The 17,621-nt window shown below is 38.4% G+C and overlaps 1 protein-coding gene across 1 annotated transcript in view; it reads left to right on the top strand.

Annotated features, from left to right (window-relative positions):
- ME1 (malic enzyme 1) overlaps positions 1 to 17,621 on the top strand; it is a 201,805-nt gene that overhangs the window by 155,849 nt on the left and 28,335 nt on the right. Inside the window, exons 7-9 of the mRNA XM_068407936.1 lie at positions 4,286 to 4,395; positions 15,270 to 15,367; positions 17,190 to 17,303. Coding sequence (XP_068264037.1) covers positions 4,286 to 4,395; positions 15,270 to 15,367; positions 17,190 to 17,303 — 322 coding nt within the window. The remainder of the gene's footprint in view (positions 1 to 4,285; positions 4,396 to 15,269; positions 15,368 to 17,189; positions 17,304 to 17,621) is intronic.

Raw genomic sequence — 17,621 nt, forward strand, 5'->3', positions numbered from 1 at the left:
TCCATCATTTCTTCAAGTTGATGCCCACTGGATAGGTTCTCTCTTTGTTTATTTGTACCACTTTTCAATGCAAACATGCATGTTAATTATGTGTTTCTTCATTTCCCCAGTTATCCCCTGTGTATCCGTGGGTCAAAAGTAGTGATATCTGGAGAAATGTTATCTCTGTTTTGGGCAAGCGATAAGGCGTGACATATTGTATGTGACTTAATGTTTGCAGCATTGTAACTGCATACAGTGTCTGCTTGCTCCTGTGACTCTGTTGTTTGTGACACGTTCAAATTAAAAGGATTTTAGGTTACACTTTAAATGTGTGTGCTTTAAAATTTCAGATAGGAATGTGAAATTCTTCTAAGTTATATGATGATCAAGTTTAGCTACTTAGATAAGCAGTACCCAGGTTAACACCCTTATTTCACACTATAACGTCATGTAGTCCACTACTTTTAAAATATGGATAAATATCTCTCATAGTGTTTTCTATCATGACAGTTACTCGTAACTTTCCCTCCTAATCTTCTTGTCCTACCTGGAGCTGCTGGCACTCAACTGCAGGCCTTGTGCTTTTAACATGCCCCCTGTAAAAGTCAACCACAACCATTCAATGGTGGTTTTAAATCTGATTATTTAGTTTGTAGCAAATCTCAGTCACTTGCTTCTGGACATATGTGATCAGTCACTCTGTGTCATCTGAGGAAACTCAATGAAGTCGATCTGTGCCGTATCTGTATAAAGTATTGATGATGATGTTAAGATTGTCATGTTTTAGGATGGCTGTACGCTTTGTTTTCTCTTTCCATAATGTTTGAAAGATAATATGAAATACAGCAGTATAGTGGCCCACAGTTGCTGGAATTCGAGTGGTTTAGAAGGCACAACAGGATTTGATGACTGCACATGGGCAAGCAATAAAGTGCTTGGTTCCCTTCTCATCCAGCAGTCATTTGTCTACCATACCCACCTATGAAGAGGTGCAGTTCCAAACCGAAAATTCACGATGACGATAGAGTATGAGGTGCAAACAGAGAGGACACGTTCTGTTTCATGAGGGTTGATTCAGTTTCCCTTTATAGTGGAGAAACCACAACCATCCATCAGACTGCAGTAGGGGTGGAAGGTTATTGCGGAGTGGTACAGGAAGGAAAGTGGAACTGAACTGTTGGCTGTGAACATCATTGTAGGTTTTGGCTCAACTTTCTGCTGTAAGTGATTGGGATAGTAAGATGTGGAAGTCATAGAAGAATTGATAGCTGCTTTGATATGGTCACAGCTTCCAGAACCGTGTGACACCTTTGTAGCCAATTCATTATAGCAAGGGGATTTTCTGGAATGCCAGAGATTAGCTATTTTGTATTACCTCATCTGTATGTCTCATCTGTTAGTGGTTTTGAGAACAGGAATACTCCAAGCAGAGAAACAGTGTCAATTTCCTGTCTATCATGGGTACCCCGTGACTGGATTTGATTAGACATTTTTGAGGACATAGACCTCAAACTTCTTGAATCTTATGAGGTACTGCTGGTCATGGGCAGCACTGAAGATTCGGGTTTTTACCTGAGTGTCATGTATAACACTTGCAATGAATAAGAATGCTGCTTAGAAATTTTTCTGGTATAATACCAAAATCTCAGAGGCCCAGAATTAGACTGCCTGCATTTTTTCCATTTTAATTAAACAACCATAATATCTTGCTCAGAGAATTAGTATGGATAGCGTGCCCAGTATAGGATGTTTTCTACAGGGACACTGATTTAATATAATTCACAAGAAGTTTTGATCTGTGTCTACAGAGGTAAGAAAACGGAGAAAAATCAAATGCTGGTGAGAAAATGGAATGTTATATATGGTAAAATAAAGAAACAGACATTGATTTAATGACATCCAAGAAACACTTCTAACCCAGATCCAGGATTCCAGAGTGTTAATCTCATTAGTTTCATATTATTATCTAACTGTCAGCTCCTGGACCCTTATGGAATCACAGAAATCCATGTCAGATACTGAATCAGGTTAGAAATTTAAATTAATTATTGAAAAGTAGCCCCAGTTTCTTATTTTAACTCAATTGTGATTTACTGTACTGAATTACTGACTCGCCAGCTTCTCTTTTAAAAAGTTGACTGTCATTACGCTGCTGAAGAAGTCCAGGTTTTTCCATAAAACCTGAAGATGTATTTATTTTCAGCAGGGATTACCATTCCTGCCAGTGGAGTCCCAGTAGTTTTGGCTAATTGTAATATGGCTGTAAATATGTGATTTCCATGGAAATTAATTTAGTCACAGGAATTTTTGTCCTTTTTTTTATATTGATGGCTTTGCTTAACGTGGTTGCCAAACACATGTATGGTTTAAAGAAAAACTCGATTAACATTAGAGTAGATTATTTATACTGAACTGCTCAGTATATGTATGTATTGCTTTTCTGGATGAAGCAGGAACTGCTTGAGTGTCTCTTGTGGATTTGTGCTGTTAGCAGATAAGGAAAAACCTCCTTTAGCTGGAACAGGACATGCTGTTGAGATCTTGCCCTGTTAGACCCTAGTGGTAGTAATTTCATAGCAACACCTTAAGGCAATATATTTTTTAAGTTTTAATCAAATGGGGTTTTTTTCTGTGCAAATTGCCATTGGGTTTATTTAAGTTTAAAATACTTTTTTTTTAAGAACTTTTCTTGTAATATTATTCCAGGGTGGGTGGGATAATGTTTATGTGATATTTCCAGATCCAAACTTGTACAGACAGTTTTAGTACTAACCCTATATTTTAAACTTTTCATGTTTTACTTTTTTTTCCCATATGAGGTTGACAGTATTCAAGTTATGTGGGTTTTTTTTCCTAATGCCAATGTGCTGTGAGCTTGAATTCAGTCTTTACATAGTTTTTGTCTAGAAATGTCTTCAGTGTTTTTTGGGGTTTTGTGGGGATTTTTGGGCTTTGTTTTAAGAAAGTATTTGAAAATGCCATATGGGAATGTTAAGCAAGGAATCCAGAGACAGTACTATTACGAAATGCATCTAAGGACTGGAGGATGCATATTGGTAATATTAAATTAATTTATTATTAACTTTCATTTTAGGAGTTAACCTTATTGGCACACCAGGGCAATTTGTTACTTGTTAGGTATTGGCATATGAGTCTACTGCTGGGAGTCTGGAGTTTCCTTATTGAAAAAAAAACAAACCTCCTGTGTTCCTCTCTTTGATAATTTTTAGATGTATTTGACATGCCTTATGCCTGTTTAAGTCAACATAGGCACCTACCTATACTAGAAATATGCTGCTGTTTGCTCCCTGTTGGTAGTGCAGCCTCGGTACATAGTGGATCCAAGGCAGCAAGGCAACACAGTAAATGGTTTCCAAGAAATGTAGTGATTGGCATTAATTTTGAGACTGTTACCATGAGGTTAATCAAAAGTTACTTACCCATGCTGTTGCTGTTGAACTGACTTAGATAGTCATATCAGCTAAATGATAGAAATTGTTCATCTGATGCAACTGCAAACTGTATTTTCAAAATATAGTATATAGAGATTTCAAAGTACTATAGGAAATGTCAATTTGAATTGTTTCATTAGCTACAAGGATGAGAAAACATTGAAATGGATGATAACATTGGTTCTTAGCATACTGTTTAAGAAACATCTAGTATTCATACCAGAAAATCAGTTTTGACAATCTGGTGAAACAGTAGATGTAAGAAATGTAGATCACCTCATCTCTGCATATACCCAAAGTTTTAACGTATGTTAGCCAAGTGTAACTCGATTCAAATTTGCAGCTATCACTTTTCTTCCTTAAAGTGTTCTCACATGTTTATCAGTTGTCTAGATTAACCGTGTTTATGATCAATACCTCTTTTATAATAAGAACGGTCAAGCATCGCGTTGTGAGTGATGTCATGCTGTTGACCTGCGTAATGACAATAAAATAATATCCATGTTCTGAATGTGTTACCTTTTTACTGCCTTCCTTATGGGGCCAATTTTTTTTGCTCCCTAGCTGATTGCTCAGTGAAGACTTCTGTTGAGATGTCTGCAATGAGATGAAGGCCTTTCCCCCTGATCTTTTATTCCTAACTTAGAACTGAGTAAAGCATATTAGTAGTCTAACTGTGCCTTCTAGATAATTTATATGATTGTAAAGATACATACTATAACCGAAACATATTAGTAGATGTAGAAGTCATATTATACTTGTATTCAAAATCTGACTGATAATGTGAATAGCTTTTTAATACACAATTATGTATTATTTTTAATGTAACGCACAATTTTTTGTTTTTCTAGGTATGGCATGAACTGCCTCATTCAGTTTGAGGATTTTGCTAATGTTAATGCATTCCGCCTCCTGCATAAGTACCGTAACAAGTATTGCACTTTCAATGATGACATTCAAGGTAACAGACTCTTTCTCTTTCTCTTCTCTTCACTCTTGTGATGCTCACAAGCCAGAAAAATTAGTCTTAATTGATGTACCAGAGGGAAGAAAATGTTTCAGCTTTCCTGTGACATTTGAAGATTTTCAGTACAGGTCACATTTTGCCTTGAGTTTCCTCAGCATGTTTCTGGTGAGCTGTCTTTGCTCTTAACCTTTCCCCTCTCATTTATGCCTCATGCTTTATTTAGATGTTCACTCTTCAGGGGTTTTTTTTAATAGTTTAGTGTGTGAATGGCTTTCCCATATAAATTATTAACTTCAGATCTTTGGGCAAATGTCAAAGCTCAAGCCTGGACTATACTTGCCTCATTTTTTTTGTCACTGCAGTGACAACCGCTCCACTGTTCCTCCATGAGACAGAGCTTGCTTGATAAATGTCAAACTGTATTTCAGTTCTTAAACTGACAACTCAGTTAAATATCCTTCTAATTTTACTTGCAGTCTCAGGGCTGCTTTCAATTTTAGAGGGAAATTATCCCCCTGACTCTGCTTTCCCATCTGAATCATTCGTAGCAGCTGGCAAAAGGAAAATATCTAGGATGGGAAACGTCAGTAAGGGGGATTCCCCCAGTGCTCAATCTAGATGAGCATCTTGTCCCTTCCCTCCCGAGAAGAAAGACAAGCAGGGCTGAAGTGGCAGATGCTGCTCCTCGGATTGCCTTATTTCCTGTTGGGAAAAGAGCACTGGAAAATAACTTTCTCTAGGGCAGTAAGCGCACTGGCTCCCACCCTTGCAAGGAGAATGAAATCAGATGAACTGCTGGAGAGAGGTACCCAAGAAGGGCCCAGGGCACTCAGCTGCCTCTTACCCGCCTCATGTTTCTTTGTGTTAGTGGAGGTCCTCAGCAGTGACAGGATCAAAAATGGGAATTTGTCTTCATTTCTAACAGTTTGCAGTGACAATTTAGGCCAAGCATTAGGAGCGTGAGTTCTCCAGAAGTCATTATTGAGTCATTCTTGGGACCTAGGTCTTATTTCAGGGACTAAATTGCATGGTGGTGGATTCAAATAGCCTTTGTCTTTGTGATGTTAGGGATTTGGCTAGCCACATGAACTATGTTTCTGTTACAAGCCTGGCTGAGTTTTATTCCTGCATCTGAAACAGATTATGGAGGACAAACTCCCAGATGGGAAATAAACTAATTATAAAATGTCATTTCCCTTTGTAAGGAGCATGGTGCTTCTTACCCTGCAGGGTTTGAATGTAGCCATGGCTACAACAGTCCAATACAGAAGACGAAACAGCATCTAGAAGTTTCCCTAGTTGTTTAGAGACCCAGCTCCCACAGGGAATTCTCTCTCCTTGCAGGACAAAGGTCCTCATCCCAAATCAGAAAGAGACTCAACTAGAATGTAATTTTAAAGAAATGGAAGGGAAGCTTTTCAGCAAAAGTGTAACAAAAATGGGCAAATTGAGCTGAGAGAGTCTTCAATTTGTGTTTGTGAGTCTTTTGATATTTTCATAAACGATGTCTGGGACTTTTGGGTCATCTCCATCCTTAATGCCTGTATAGCTTCCAAGAGGTGAAAGCAGATGCATTTGGCCTGCTCTGATCTCTGCTGTTTGTCATCATATCCCCATAAATACCTTCAGTATCTTCTTTTGTAGGATGTCATCTTCCCCTATAACGTGGAAGTGGAATAACAGCCCAAATATAGATCCAGAGATCTTTTCTCCCTCTTTCTGTTCCAGCTTTATAAACCCTAAGGATCTTTCACCTGACAACTTTAGTGAGGATAGATGGTGCTAACTTTTTTAGCAATCCTTAGAGATTTTCAGTTTCTAAATGGCATGATTTTTACCAGGCTGCTTGAAAGAGTGGCCTTCTGTGTATGCAAGTTGTATTTTCTACCTCTAGAGTAGTAAAGCTGACAAGTAGCATCAGGCCAATAAAAGCAAACAAACACAATGTTACATCTGATTTGCCATCATCTTCTGAAGATAGTGCTTTTATGATATTTTAAGCATAGTTCCTCCTAGTCCAAATATTTGTCAAGCCAAAGCTACTTCAAGGATATAAAGAAATTTTTAATATGTTTCATGGAAGGGCTTGAGGCTTTTTTCACTTCCATAGGATATCCAGAGAAAGGACTCCTGTATATCTTAGTGATGCAATGAGGACCTTTAAGTATCTCAAATTTTAAAAAATTAATATACAATCCTGACTCCAGCCAGACACTATAAAAGATAAAGAAAATATGGCAAGCTGCATACCCATTTGCAAGTAGTAACTTGGAGAAATGCAGTTGCCTTCTGTTAGCTCGCAGCTATTTGCAGGGTGTCAGCACGCCCCTAACTGACGCCATTGCAGAACATTTGGAAGAAAGTGTCTGCCAAAACACTGATCTTATAAAACCACTAAAGATTGGCCATTAAAGGTCACCTATAGATATATACAAGAATTTCTGTAAATAGTTCTGTCTCCACCCCTGCTACAGCATGGTAACATCCTTTACTTTGGAAAAAGCTTTGTAACTTTTTCTACATCCCCTCTCTGTACTCAAGGAATTGGGAACAAGGGCGAACAGGATTCTGACCAACTTCTATAAATCTGTGTTGGAATAATAAAATTGCTCTTATTTTATCATTCTAGAAAGCATCTTGGTTTTTGGGTGGATAGTGAATTTTTCCCTCTGCAATTATCATAATTTCTTCACATTTATATTTTCAAAGTACTTTTTTACAGACAAAATAGCAATAATGTTGCTTTAGGGCAAAAATATTCACCTTTTTCCTTGGATTCTTGTTTGGTTTTATTCTGACCACAAATCAGCTTCCTTATTTTTTTTTTTTCCTCTCTGAAACATATAGAATATGATTTTTGGAAATGAAAATCAGTGAAAGCCTTGGGTTCAAAACAAATGATTTTTTCTGGTTCTCTCTAACTCTTAGAGAGCATTTTCGAAAACTGGGGGGTTTTTGATCATAATTTCCTGTATAGGAGAAATATTAATTAATATTGTAATGTCAAGCTTCACAACATTTTGGAATACCTGAATTAGATCATGTTGCTAGCTTTGCTCATCTCCAACATATTGAGGAAGGAGTCATAAGGACAGGGTGGAATTTTCTTTAAGATATGAGATGTGGTTTTTTTTTTTCTTTCTCCAACCCCTGCCTGGGAATGGACCAATGCCAGAAGAAGAATTGGGGCTTGTGGTGCCAAACAGAGCTGTTTATCAGGGTGGAAGATGTTCTCTGCTTGATCACCCCTGGAAGGAGGAAGGGTTGGGATTCACGGTTTAGGAGGTTGAAAATCCCCTTGGAGAAACTAACCTTTTACCTTCCCTGATGCAGGGATGTTGAACGAATCTCTTAAGATCAGTTAAAGAAGTCATCCTAGGTACAAGTCCCGGATTGCAGTATCTGGAATCCCACTCATGAGTGGGATCAGCTTGGGCCATACCTGCCTGCCCCTTGTCAAACCCAGCTGTGGCACAGCAGGGTTTCATAGTGCTCCCTTTCCACACCTTCTTGGTTTTGGCATCTGTTGAAAGAATTTTTGCTACTCGAGCACAGTCAGTGGCTTAAGGCAAGTTTCTGCGTCTTAGAAGCCGTGCTTTTTTTTTATGTGGGTCCCTCAGTGCTTATCACGTGGTAGCTGGTTGTAGTCGTTGCTGACGTGGATAAATTTGAAATAGTGACATGAATTTCTCTAGTCTTGCTGCCTCTATGCAGGCCAATTATTTCAATTATTTAAATTGTTTTAATTTTTTCCCCATCAGTGTACTTTAAAATTGTCTCAATTGACAATGACAAACTTCTGCAGTATAAGCCAATCTACGTAAAGTAAGTGTTTCTCTATGCAGTATAATACTGTTTTTATTCTAGTGTTATAGCTCTATTTCATTGTGCCCACAGTTGCAGTTCTTTCCCCCATTATGGGCACAGAGCCTGTATTTTATGCCAACATAAATATTTACATGGAGAGATTGCACTGGAGTGGAATTCAGTATCCATCATGACCTTAGATGTCATTAGTCTTTAACAGCTGTGCTGTTTAATTGCATCAAAATTTTATGAAAAGAAACAGACCTAAAATAAAAATGTAGAGCACATATAATTTAAGATTATTATTCCATCTTACATGTGTGGTTTGATTTAAAATATATGCTAAATGTTCAGCAGACTGCCATTTCAATAAATAGGAAAACTGTACCTGGAAGTTATGTTACGACCAATTTAGCATTAAGTCATGGCAGTTCTCAGAAATTAGAATTTCTCTGTCACAAATGTTCTCCTTTTTAAGATTTAATTCTTTTTAACATTAACATCAGAAATGATACATCTGGTACCTGGAAATTCCAGTTCTTGAAATCAAATTGTAAAGAAGGTTTGGGGTTTCTTGTTGTGGTTGTGATAGGCATGGGGCTTCCAATTCATTCTCTGACCAAGAATTTGAAAAATGCAAAGTTGAATGACATGTAATAGCTCATATGTCAGTATCATATATCTCAAATTCTGATATTATGTGCAAACTGTGGAAAACCTCTTTCATAATATGAAGTGACATTTGCTTCCAGGTGAAACTGACATTGGGATTTTTAAAAGAAAATAATAAAAAAAATCCTATTAAGACATATACTGTAGGGTTATGTGAAGTGTATTTTTCTTCCAGTATATGCAGGATATCACCTCTCCGTTACTCAGTGGTAACTGAGTAGTTTCAATGATTACATTGAAATCAGTATGCTCTCAAGTAAATCCCTCACTGTAGCTTTTTGTATACTTTCCGTGTGCAAATGCAAGTATGTGTATATACAAGTACGTCTATGTAGAAGTATACTTCTGTGTCCAGGTGGCTCCAGGTGGTCCTGCTTGAGCAGGGGGGTTGCACCACACAACCTCCCAGCCTCAGCCACCCTGTGCTTCTGGGACTCTGTATACCTTTTCAACTGTACCAAATGCTTGCTCTTCTAAAAAGGCTCTATTCCTCCTTCACTGGAGCCTTTCACCCTCTTTGCACTGTCTGCTGGCTGCAGAGCAGGGCAGTGCAGAGAATAATAATAGAATCACAGAATGGTTTCGGTTGGAAGGGACCTTAAAGATCATCTAGTTCCAACCCGCCTGCCACAGGCAGGGACACCTTTCCACTAGACCAGGTTGCTCAAAGCTTTGTCCAGTCTGGCCTTAAACACTGCCAGGGAAGTGGCATCCACAGCTTCTCTGGGCAACCTGTGCCAGCGTCTCACTACCCTCACAGGAAAGAATTTCTTCCTAATATCTAATCTAAATCTACCCTTTTCCAGTTTAAAACCATTCCCCCTCGTCCTGTCACTACTTGCCCTTGTAAAAAGTCCCTCTCCAGCTTTCCTGTAGGCCCTCTTCAGCTACTGGAAGGCTGCTATGTGGTCTCCCCAGAGCCTTCTCTTCTCCAGGCTGAACAGTCCCAACTCTCTCAGCCTCTCTTCATAGGAGAGGTGCTCCAGCCCTCTGATCATCTTCATGGCCGTCCTCTGGACTCGCTCCAACATCTCCACATCCTTCTTATGTTGGGGGCCCCAGGGCTGGATGCAGCACTGCAGGTGGGTTCTCATGAGAGCAGAGTAGAGGGGCAGAATCACCTCCCTCGGTCTGCTGGCCACGCTGCTTTTGATGTAGCCCAGGATGCGGTCGGCTTTCTGGGCTGCAAGTGCACATTGCTGGCTCATGTTGAGCTTCTTGTCAACCACCACCCCCAAGTCCTTCTCCTCAGGGCGACTCTCAGTCCATTCTCCACCTAGCCTGTATTTGTGCTTTGTACGTGTATTTGTGCATGTACAAAGCTTTGAAAGGCCAGTTCATGGCAAGGAGAAGGAGCTCCCATGTCTTAAAAAGAGGGTCCTTTTGAACTACCCACAGCCGTAGCATTTGCCTCACTTGCAACTAAGATTGCACCTTTTAGGTAGGATCTTTACTCTCACCTTTTTTTCCAGTAAGTGTACGAGAGGGGAATGGATTTATTTTTTCCCTGGCACTCTATGCAATGTTATTTGGAAGATTGTCCCTGTTAACATGTGATTTCTATTATGCTGTGTATTGAGAAATAATCAATTTTACTTTTACCACTTCTTAATCTTTTAGTCCAGAACGAATAGCTCAGATTTTAGGATGTGCTGCAGAAATTCCACCCTTCTTCTTGCTTGCTAGCTTTTTAAGACGAGGTAGGGAAAATGACTTAAAGGACCTAGTAATACTTGATTACAAGGTCTGTTTTCTGAAACTTTAAATAATGGACAAATACTTCAGTGCCATAAGCCATTTCTTGCTAATTTAAATTAAACTACATCCAATAAAAATGAAGTTCTTGTTCCTCATGTTTTGGGGCTTTTTTCCCCCTTTTTTTCTTTAGTTGTTGCATCTGCTGAAAGAAATCTCCGTGCTCCAAAGCATTTATAATGTGCCATCCCCCAAAGGCCATGGTCTCTAGGATTTCCTTTGACATTTTCATGCTCAGTTTACAGTAACAAGAAAGGCAAAAGAATCTTGGACAGAAAACGAAGACTTGATAAAGGATAGTGTACTTCGAAATTTCACATCTACCATATTTTTACAACATATGACTCACCTTCCTAGAAAACTATAACGAAGCTTTCGCTGTCACAGCAGCTGACACTGCTGTAGGAAAATATCCTTTGTTAAACTTGCTGTGATTATTCTTCTAGAAATTTGGGGAAAATAGAATCGGTTTTCAAAATAATATCTGTGAACAATGTCTATCTTATTCTGCACACAAGATATTTAACCTGTGCTCTGTGGGAGAGGGAGGCGAAGCCATTTCTCTCCTTTCTATAGTGATGACAGTCGGAAAAGCAGAGAAATTCTCTTTCTGCTTCGTAATGTCCGCGAGAAGTGGTTAGGCTTTGGCAGATGGATGTGAATTTCAGTTTGATTCTTTTCAAAAACTCGAGTCAGTATTCAGGGTGAAATTTAAGGTCATGCCGTTAGTCAGAGCAGTTCCGGTTAAACAGATCTGCTATTCACGCTGGCGGTGCCCCCCTTTCAATAGGAAGGAGTGAGGGAAGCTGCTGACGAGGAGTGATGACAGCCGCTGCCAGCAGCAGTGATAGTGTGTTCAGTAATCTAATAAACGGAGTTATTATGCTTTTTAGAGTCAAATGACTGAATAAAAGCGATGTGGAGAACTTTTAAAATACCATTTTTAGAGCAGCTCTTCTGTGCAAATCGTGATTTGTGAGAAATGCAATATTTAAGCCTTTATATATTGCTATTATAACCTTTGTTCTGAATCACCCTCTTAATGAACATACGGGTAATGATAACTCACATCCTGTGTAAATAATCAATGCAAAATGTTATTGATGTTCAATGTAGTATTTTATTCATGTTTCATACCTCTTTTCTTTTTCCTTAAAACAGAAGGTGGTATTGTAGTAGAGTTTGTAAAAGTATCCCAACTGGTAATACTTCATCGTAGTCCATTTTTCTGGCTCACAAACTTAGCAACAGTACATCAGCCGTGAAGATAAGCAGGATCCCAGCATTCCCATTCGTTATAAATTTACAGTGTTTCATTTTGTCTCTGTCACCAGAAAGCAGCTTGAAGAGCAACTTTCTCGGCTCTCTGAGAAGTCCTCTGATGAGGGCAAGGTGCTGCGATGGCCACAACTTCTGTCTTCGAGGCCTGGAAACAGGACCTTACAGTGTTCCAGCTCAGCTTTCCTTTTCAGGAGACCAGATCGATGGTCTTAGGAATAAGCCATGTTATGTAGGCTTCCTCCTCCCCTGCAAGCACGGCTGTGTAATATAAAATAGAAGAAAGAATTTGGCATCCAACAAGAGGATGGGATTTTTTTATTGCCAATTATGAGGATTGTTTGGTAGAGTACCAAGGGAAACTGAGAGTGCAGTCTGACTTCTCTCTTTTGCCATTTTTGGTCTTTGCCAATTTGGCACTCTCCAGAGGAAGACTTAATTTCATCTGGGAAAGAAACAAGCTAGCTCTTGGATACTGTGGGGTGGAAGTGTCTCAGCCCGACAGTTGTTCACAAAGCCATGCCTCACAGGAACAATTTTTTAGATTTTTTTTTTTTTAGAAATGAGGGAGAAGAGAGTAAATTATCTCAGCTCTCAGAACAAGTCATAAAAATGACTAAATAGCTAAAAATGACAAATTTGTATGGTCTAAACATTAAGTGAGCTGAGAACAAGCTGTCCTGTATTTCTGATGATTGAAGGGAACAGTCATAATCAAAAGCACGTAACAAACTTTTGAATTCTAAAGACACGTTTTTGAACTGTTCAGGTGGATTTACTTCAAAAAGTGACTTTCTAAGGGACTTTCTAACTTTAAAATATGTTCTTAAATTTTACTAAGGGTTACCTTTTATTTTTGAAAAAGTAACCATTCATGAAACTCAGATGATCCTACCTATAAACCACAAATTCAAACCCAGCCTTCAACACACAAATGGTGTCTTTTAAGGAGAGGTTTACCCAGTTCCAGGCTTCTTACTACTTCTGTTCTTTTAGTTCCTTAGCTACGTGTATTTGAAACTTAATGGTCTGTGTGCCTGCAATATGAATACCTGTTTTGAGCATCCTCTTGAGTTTAGAGATTACTGCTGTCTCAGCTTTAAACTTCGCCTTGCTTATGAGAAAGTAGACTTGTGAATAGCAAAAGTACATCCTTCAGGGGAGATGCTCATTGAGGACAAATGTCCAATGTGCAGATTCTGCACCAAGTGCTTTTGGAGGGCTGGTTATACCTATTTCACACTTTTTCTGAAGGAAAAATCAGTAACAATGTGAATTCTCTCCTCAAAAGCAACCAGATGGCTTGTAGACAATTGCCATTAGGGCTGTGGTGATCAGGAACAGAATTGTAGGAACCAGCAGATCTCCTCCTTGTTCTCCTCCTAAGTTCTTGCAGGCTTCTCAGAATCATTTATGGCCTCATCTTTGATTTCTTTGGATCAGTCAATGGCAGCTGCTGCCTGGAGAAGGAAGAATTTGGTTCTTATTCCCAGAACTGAACAAGGGGGACATCTCAGGGCCCATGTTCATGTCCCTGTGGTTCAGCTCTCTCTGAATCAGATAGGCATCATAAATCTTCAAAGACTGTTGAAATCCATTTTTCTGCTTTCAATACCTAATTGTTAGTGGCTGATACAGCTTTTTCAGTCCTGATGAAATCAATGCTGTCTGCTATCAGTTCTTCGGAATCTCCTCTAAAAAGACACATTGAGCACAACTTTTCTGCTGGCATGATCTACCTCACTACCATATCCCCATCCACAGAATGGCTTTGTGGGTTCTGTGAACTTGTTGAAAACTGATGCACGTTCTCAGTTTTTTTCCCGGTATTTAATGGATCCAAGTTCTTTGCAGGAATAAGGAGTCTGACTGTCTTTTTTTGGTCCACCTTGTGCCTGGGCTTTAGTGACAATGATCATTTGTGAAAAATACAAGCTTGTTACCTGAAGTCAGTAACCCAGGAAAGAAGGCCTTACCCCTCCAGTAGGCTTTGTTGGGGAGAAGGAGTAACTGGTCTTTAGACCAGAAGAGCCAGATATCAGGTCCTGGTGACTAAACACAACTTTCTTCGGCATGACAGAAGCTGACAGCTAGACTCAGCAGTGCTAACGATTCATCTGCAGTGTTGTGTATAAATTTGGGTGCTGCAATTCAAGAAAGATAAGAAACAAGTGGATACCGTCCAGAGGAGAGAAATGAGTGCTAAGTATTTTAGAAAACATAACTTTGGAAGTGGAAGAATTGGGATTGCCCCACGTAAGAAAAGCAGGGACACCATTAGTCTTCACATATAATACACATCTTGTTGCAAAGAGAAAGGAACAGGTTTACCAGTGGTAGATAAGACAAGAGGCCAAAATAGAAGAAAAAACACTTAGATCTGAGAATTTCAACAAAAAGTATATTGAAGCACTGGAATAGCCTGCTGAGGAGATCATAGGAGTATTTGAAAGAAGATGTTAGAAACAAGTTAGACAAAGATCTGTCAGAAATCAGAGGTATGGTTGATCCTGCCGTTGTGAATAGGTTTGGGTTAGATGCCTGCTTGAGATCGCTTTATTGCCCTACTTTTTATTAATAGATGTTTCTCATGATGAGGACCAAAATCTCTCCATTCAAAGACAGACAGGTATCTCATTCTTTGTGATGAGGATTTGGAGAAGAAAGGCCTCCACAGGCTAAATCATAAAACTAAATGTTAGCCTTTTTCCCTGTGTGGCATAACTCAAAGACAGATTTAAAAGGTACTGCCAATGTTTTAGGTGCTAGTAATCTGGAACCCCTTTCACAGTGGACTACGAGTCCTGAGGTCTTTCAGACGCAGTAGGACAGTCTGTGTCTTAAGTAAGCTGGCCTTACTCTTTCAGACAGCTTAGCTTTTCTGTAAATGTTCACAGTTTGCCCTTCTACTCTGACAACCTCCCCATGAGAAATAAAGTTTTATTTTAGTATTGTATTTTACTGTATTTGAAGTATATCTGTTTGAAGAATGAGATCAGTATCTTAATTTTCAGTATCTGGAGTCCTTCAAAATACTTCTGGCTGGGCTCTCACATCCTTTCCTTCAGAAAAAGGTCATAACCAGAATATTTTGTAATAGTTCGAATGCCTCAGCCATTATGCCCATCCAGTAGAATCAATCAGTCATATTTTGTTTAATGTTACTCTGAAGATATTCCCACTTACATTTAACTTTCATGAGAATAAAGCAGAGCAAACTCCAATTCCACTGAACTTTTTGTAACTACCCTAGGTACTTGTATCTTTTAGCTGAAAGATGCTGTGGAACTATTTAAAATGTAGTGCTTTGTAATTATTTCCAGAATAACCAAATATATTCATTTTTTTAATTTCAGGAACTGCATCTGTGGCTGTTGCAGGTCTTCTTGCAGCTCTGCGTATCACCAAGAACAGGTTATCAGATCACACAGTGTTGTTCCAGGGAGCTGGAGAGGTATGTATTTTTATACATCAGGAAAAATTGTACTATGAACATTTTTCTCAGTATTTAATCGTTATATGTATCCAGTTAACAAGAAGATTAAATGAGTAGAATGATCACTAACACCTGCTGAAAGTTTGTTCTTAATTCGAATGTAAACTTACAGAAAAATCTCTGATCATCTGATCAAGCCTCTTATTTTTCATAAGACATTTTGTGGAGACCTGTTCTCTTTTAAAACTTCAGGTTTTAGCTCTTCAGCTGTAAATTATTGAACTGCGCTCAATATAAACAAACAAAACTGTTTGGAAAGATGAGGAAATATATCAGGCCACCAAAGAGAAGTGAAATAAAATGCATTTACCAGAGTCAGTGTTATTTAGTAAGAAGCAGTGCCCCTTTGATTTTTCCTGTCATTAAATATAGTTTTTCAGTATTCTGCATGTTGAGATCATCCATTTCTGAAGATTTTTATGCACGTTATTTTTTGATGCTAATTTTTCAGTATAAATTTCGGAGCCACTGACACACAAGTGAAGGTTGTACTTATCTACAGTGTGGCTAGCTGTCTTCTCTTGTATGAAGTCTACAACCCCATGCAGACTTCTGAAAAACATTATTCGTGGTCACCAAGCCACCCTATAGGTGCCATATACTAATCCAGCTTTGTGTAGATCAGATATCTTTAATTTGATTCAATATTTGGTGCTACTGAGATCAGGTCTGTAGTTTTCAGAATTACTTGCATCCATGTCTGCCATGTCAATGCCTTTGTACATCAAGACTGTCCATCTCTCTGAAGTTCTTTCCCCTGGTTTTGCTCCATGTTCAACAGACAGATGAATCCATGTTCTAATGTTGGACTAGATGATCTTTCGAGGTCCCTTCCAATCCCTAACATTCTGTGATTCTGTGATTCTGTAATGTTTATTTTTTTCGTTGGTATTGTCAGTGTGCCTGTTGCAGATATCGTCCCTGCTGCAGGAGCTCATTCCTAATAAAACTACTTGTTTCTTAACCAAAAAAGGGGAATCTCACGATTCTTAGTGAAACTGAATAATAAAGAACAAGAAATAGAATCAACCCCATAAATATGTATATGAGTTGGTAATCAGAAATACTGAGTGGTCTGTTGGCTCGTTTTGTTGCCTGTTTTTCAATCTGTACCTGTATGATATTTGATCTGTTGGATGAAATACTATAAAATCCAGTAAGAATGATACATGTTTCAGAAAAATATTGATAAGTGAATTTTTCTCGCCCCTGCTTTCACTGGGAGCACAGCCAAGTCTAGAGTTACAAAATACATGGATAGTAGGTAAAAGGAGACTTACCTTCTTGATGGACATTTTTAAAAAAGATAAGAGCAAAATATCTTTTAGAACGGCATTTTACTTTCTGGCATGCAGAGTGTGTTTTCCTTTGGTTGAAATTACAAAAAAAGTCTTAATGAACAAAATAAAATTTTCAAAAAGAAAAAATATTTAATGTATTCTGAGACTATTATGTGGAATAAATGTTAGTTTTGGCATTTTTTGTTAGAGTTTAAACATTTATTATGCACGCTGTAAATGCCATCTTAAGATTTATCTGTACTATGATTTATCTAATATGATTTAAGATTTGTCTATACTGTTTATCTACATTATGGTTTCTAATTACCAAATGGTAGCAACAGTTCATTAGTGTTTACTTTATGAAAACAACAAAGGTTCAGTTTTATTGTCAAATAAAATTAGGAAACTGATCTAAAATAGTAGGTAGAGGAGACGAGTGAGCAGGGGATTTCTTTCATTTCTAGTTTCATATACTACTTTTCTTCTCTTTCCTTCAGGCTGCACTGGGGATAGCAAACCTCATTGTTATGGCTATGGAAAAAGAAGGGGTATCTAAAGATGCAGCTATCAAAAGGATATGGATGGTTGACTCAAAGGGATTAATAGTAAAGGTAGTACAATTTTCTTTTTCCTTTAAATATCATGATAGTTATTTGCAGTCTGTAGATAAAGGCAAGAACGTATTCTTTGTGAAAGCAGCTGCAACAGTTTCTCTCTCCTGACACAGCAAGCTGTTTTTTTTTTTTTCTGTCATTAGATATATGACAGGATCCCATGTTACTTTGGTGGGGGCATGATTATGCATGGAGTTCCTGCTCTACTTCTATTAGGGATGAGCACATAATGAAGTAGAGTTTTAATGAATTTTTCAGCAGTTCATTAAAAAGCATGTATGGAAAGAAATGTTCAACTTGTGGGTTTAATATTTC

This window comes from Nyctibius grandis, chromosome 1 (genome assembly GCF_013368605.1).
Source record: "Nyctibius grandis isolate bNycGra1 chromosome 1, bNycGra1.pri, whole genome shotgun sequence".
NCBI lineage: Eukaryota > Metazoa > Chordata > Aves > Nyctibiiformes > Nyctibiidae > Nyctibius > Nyctibius grandis.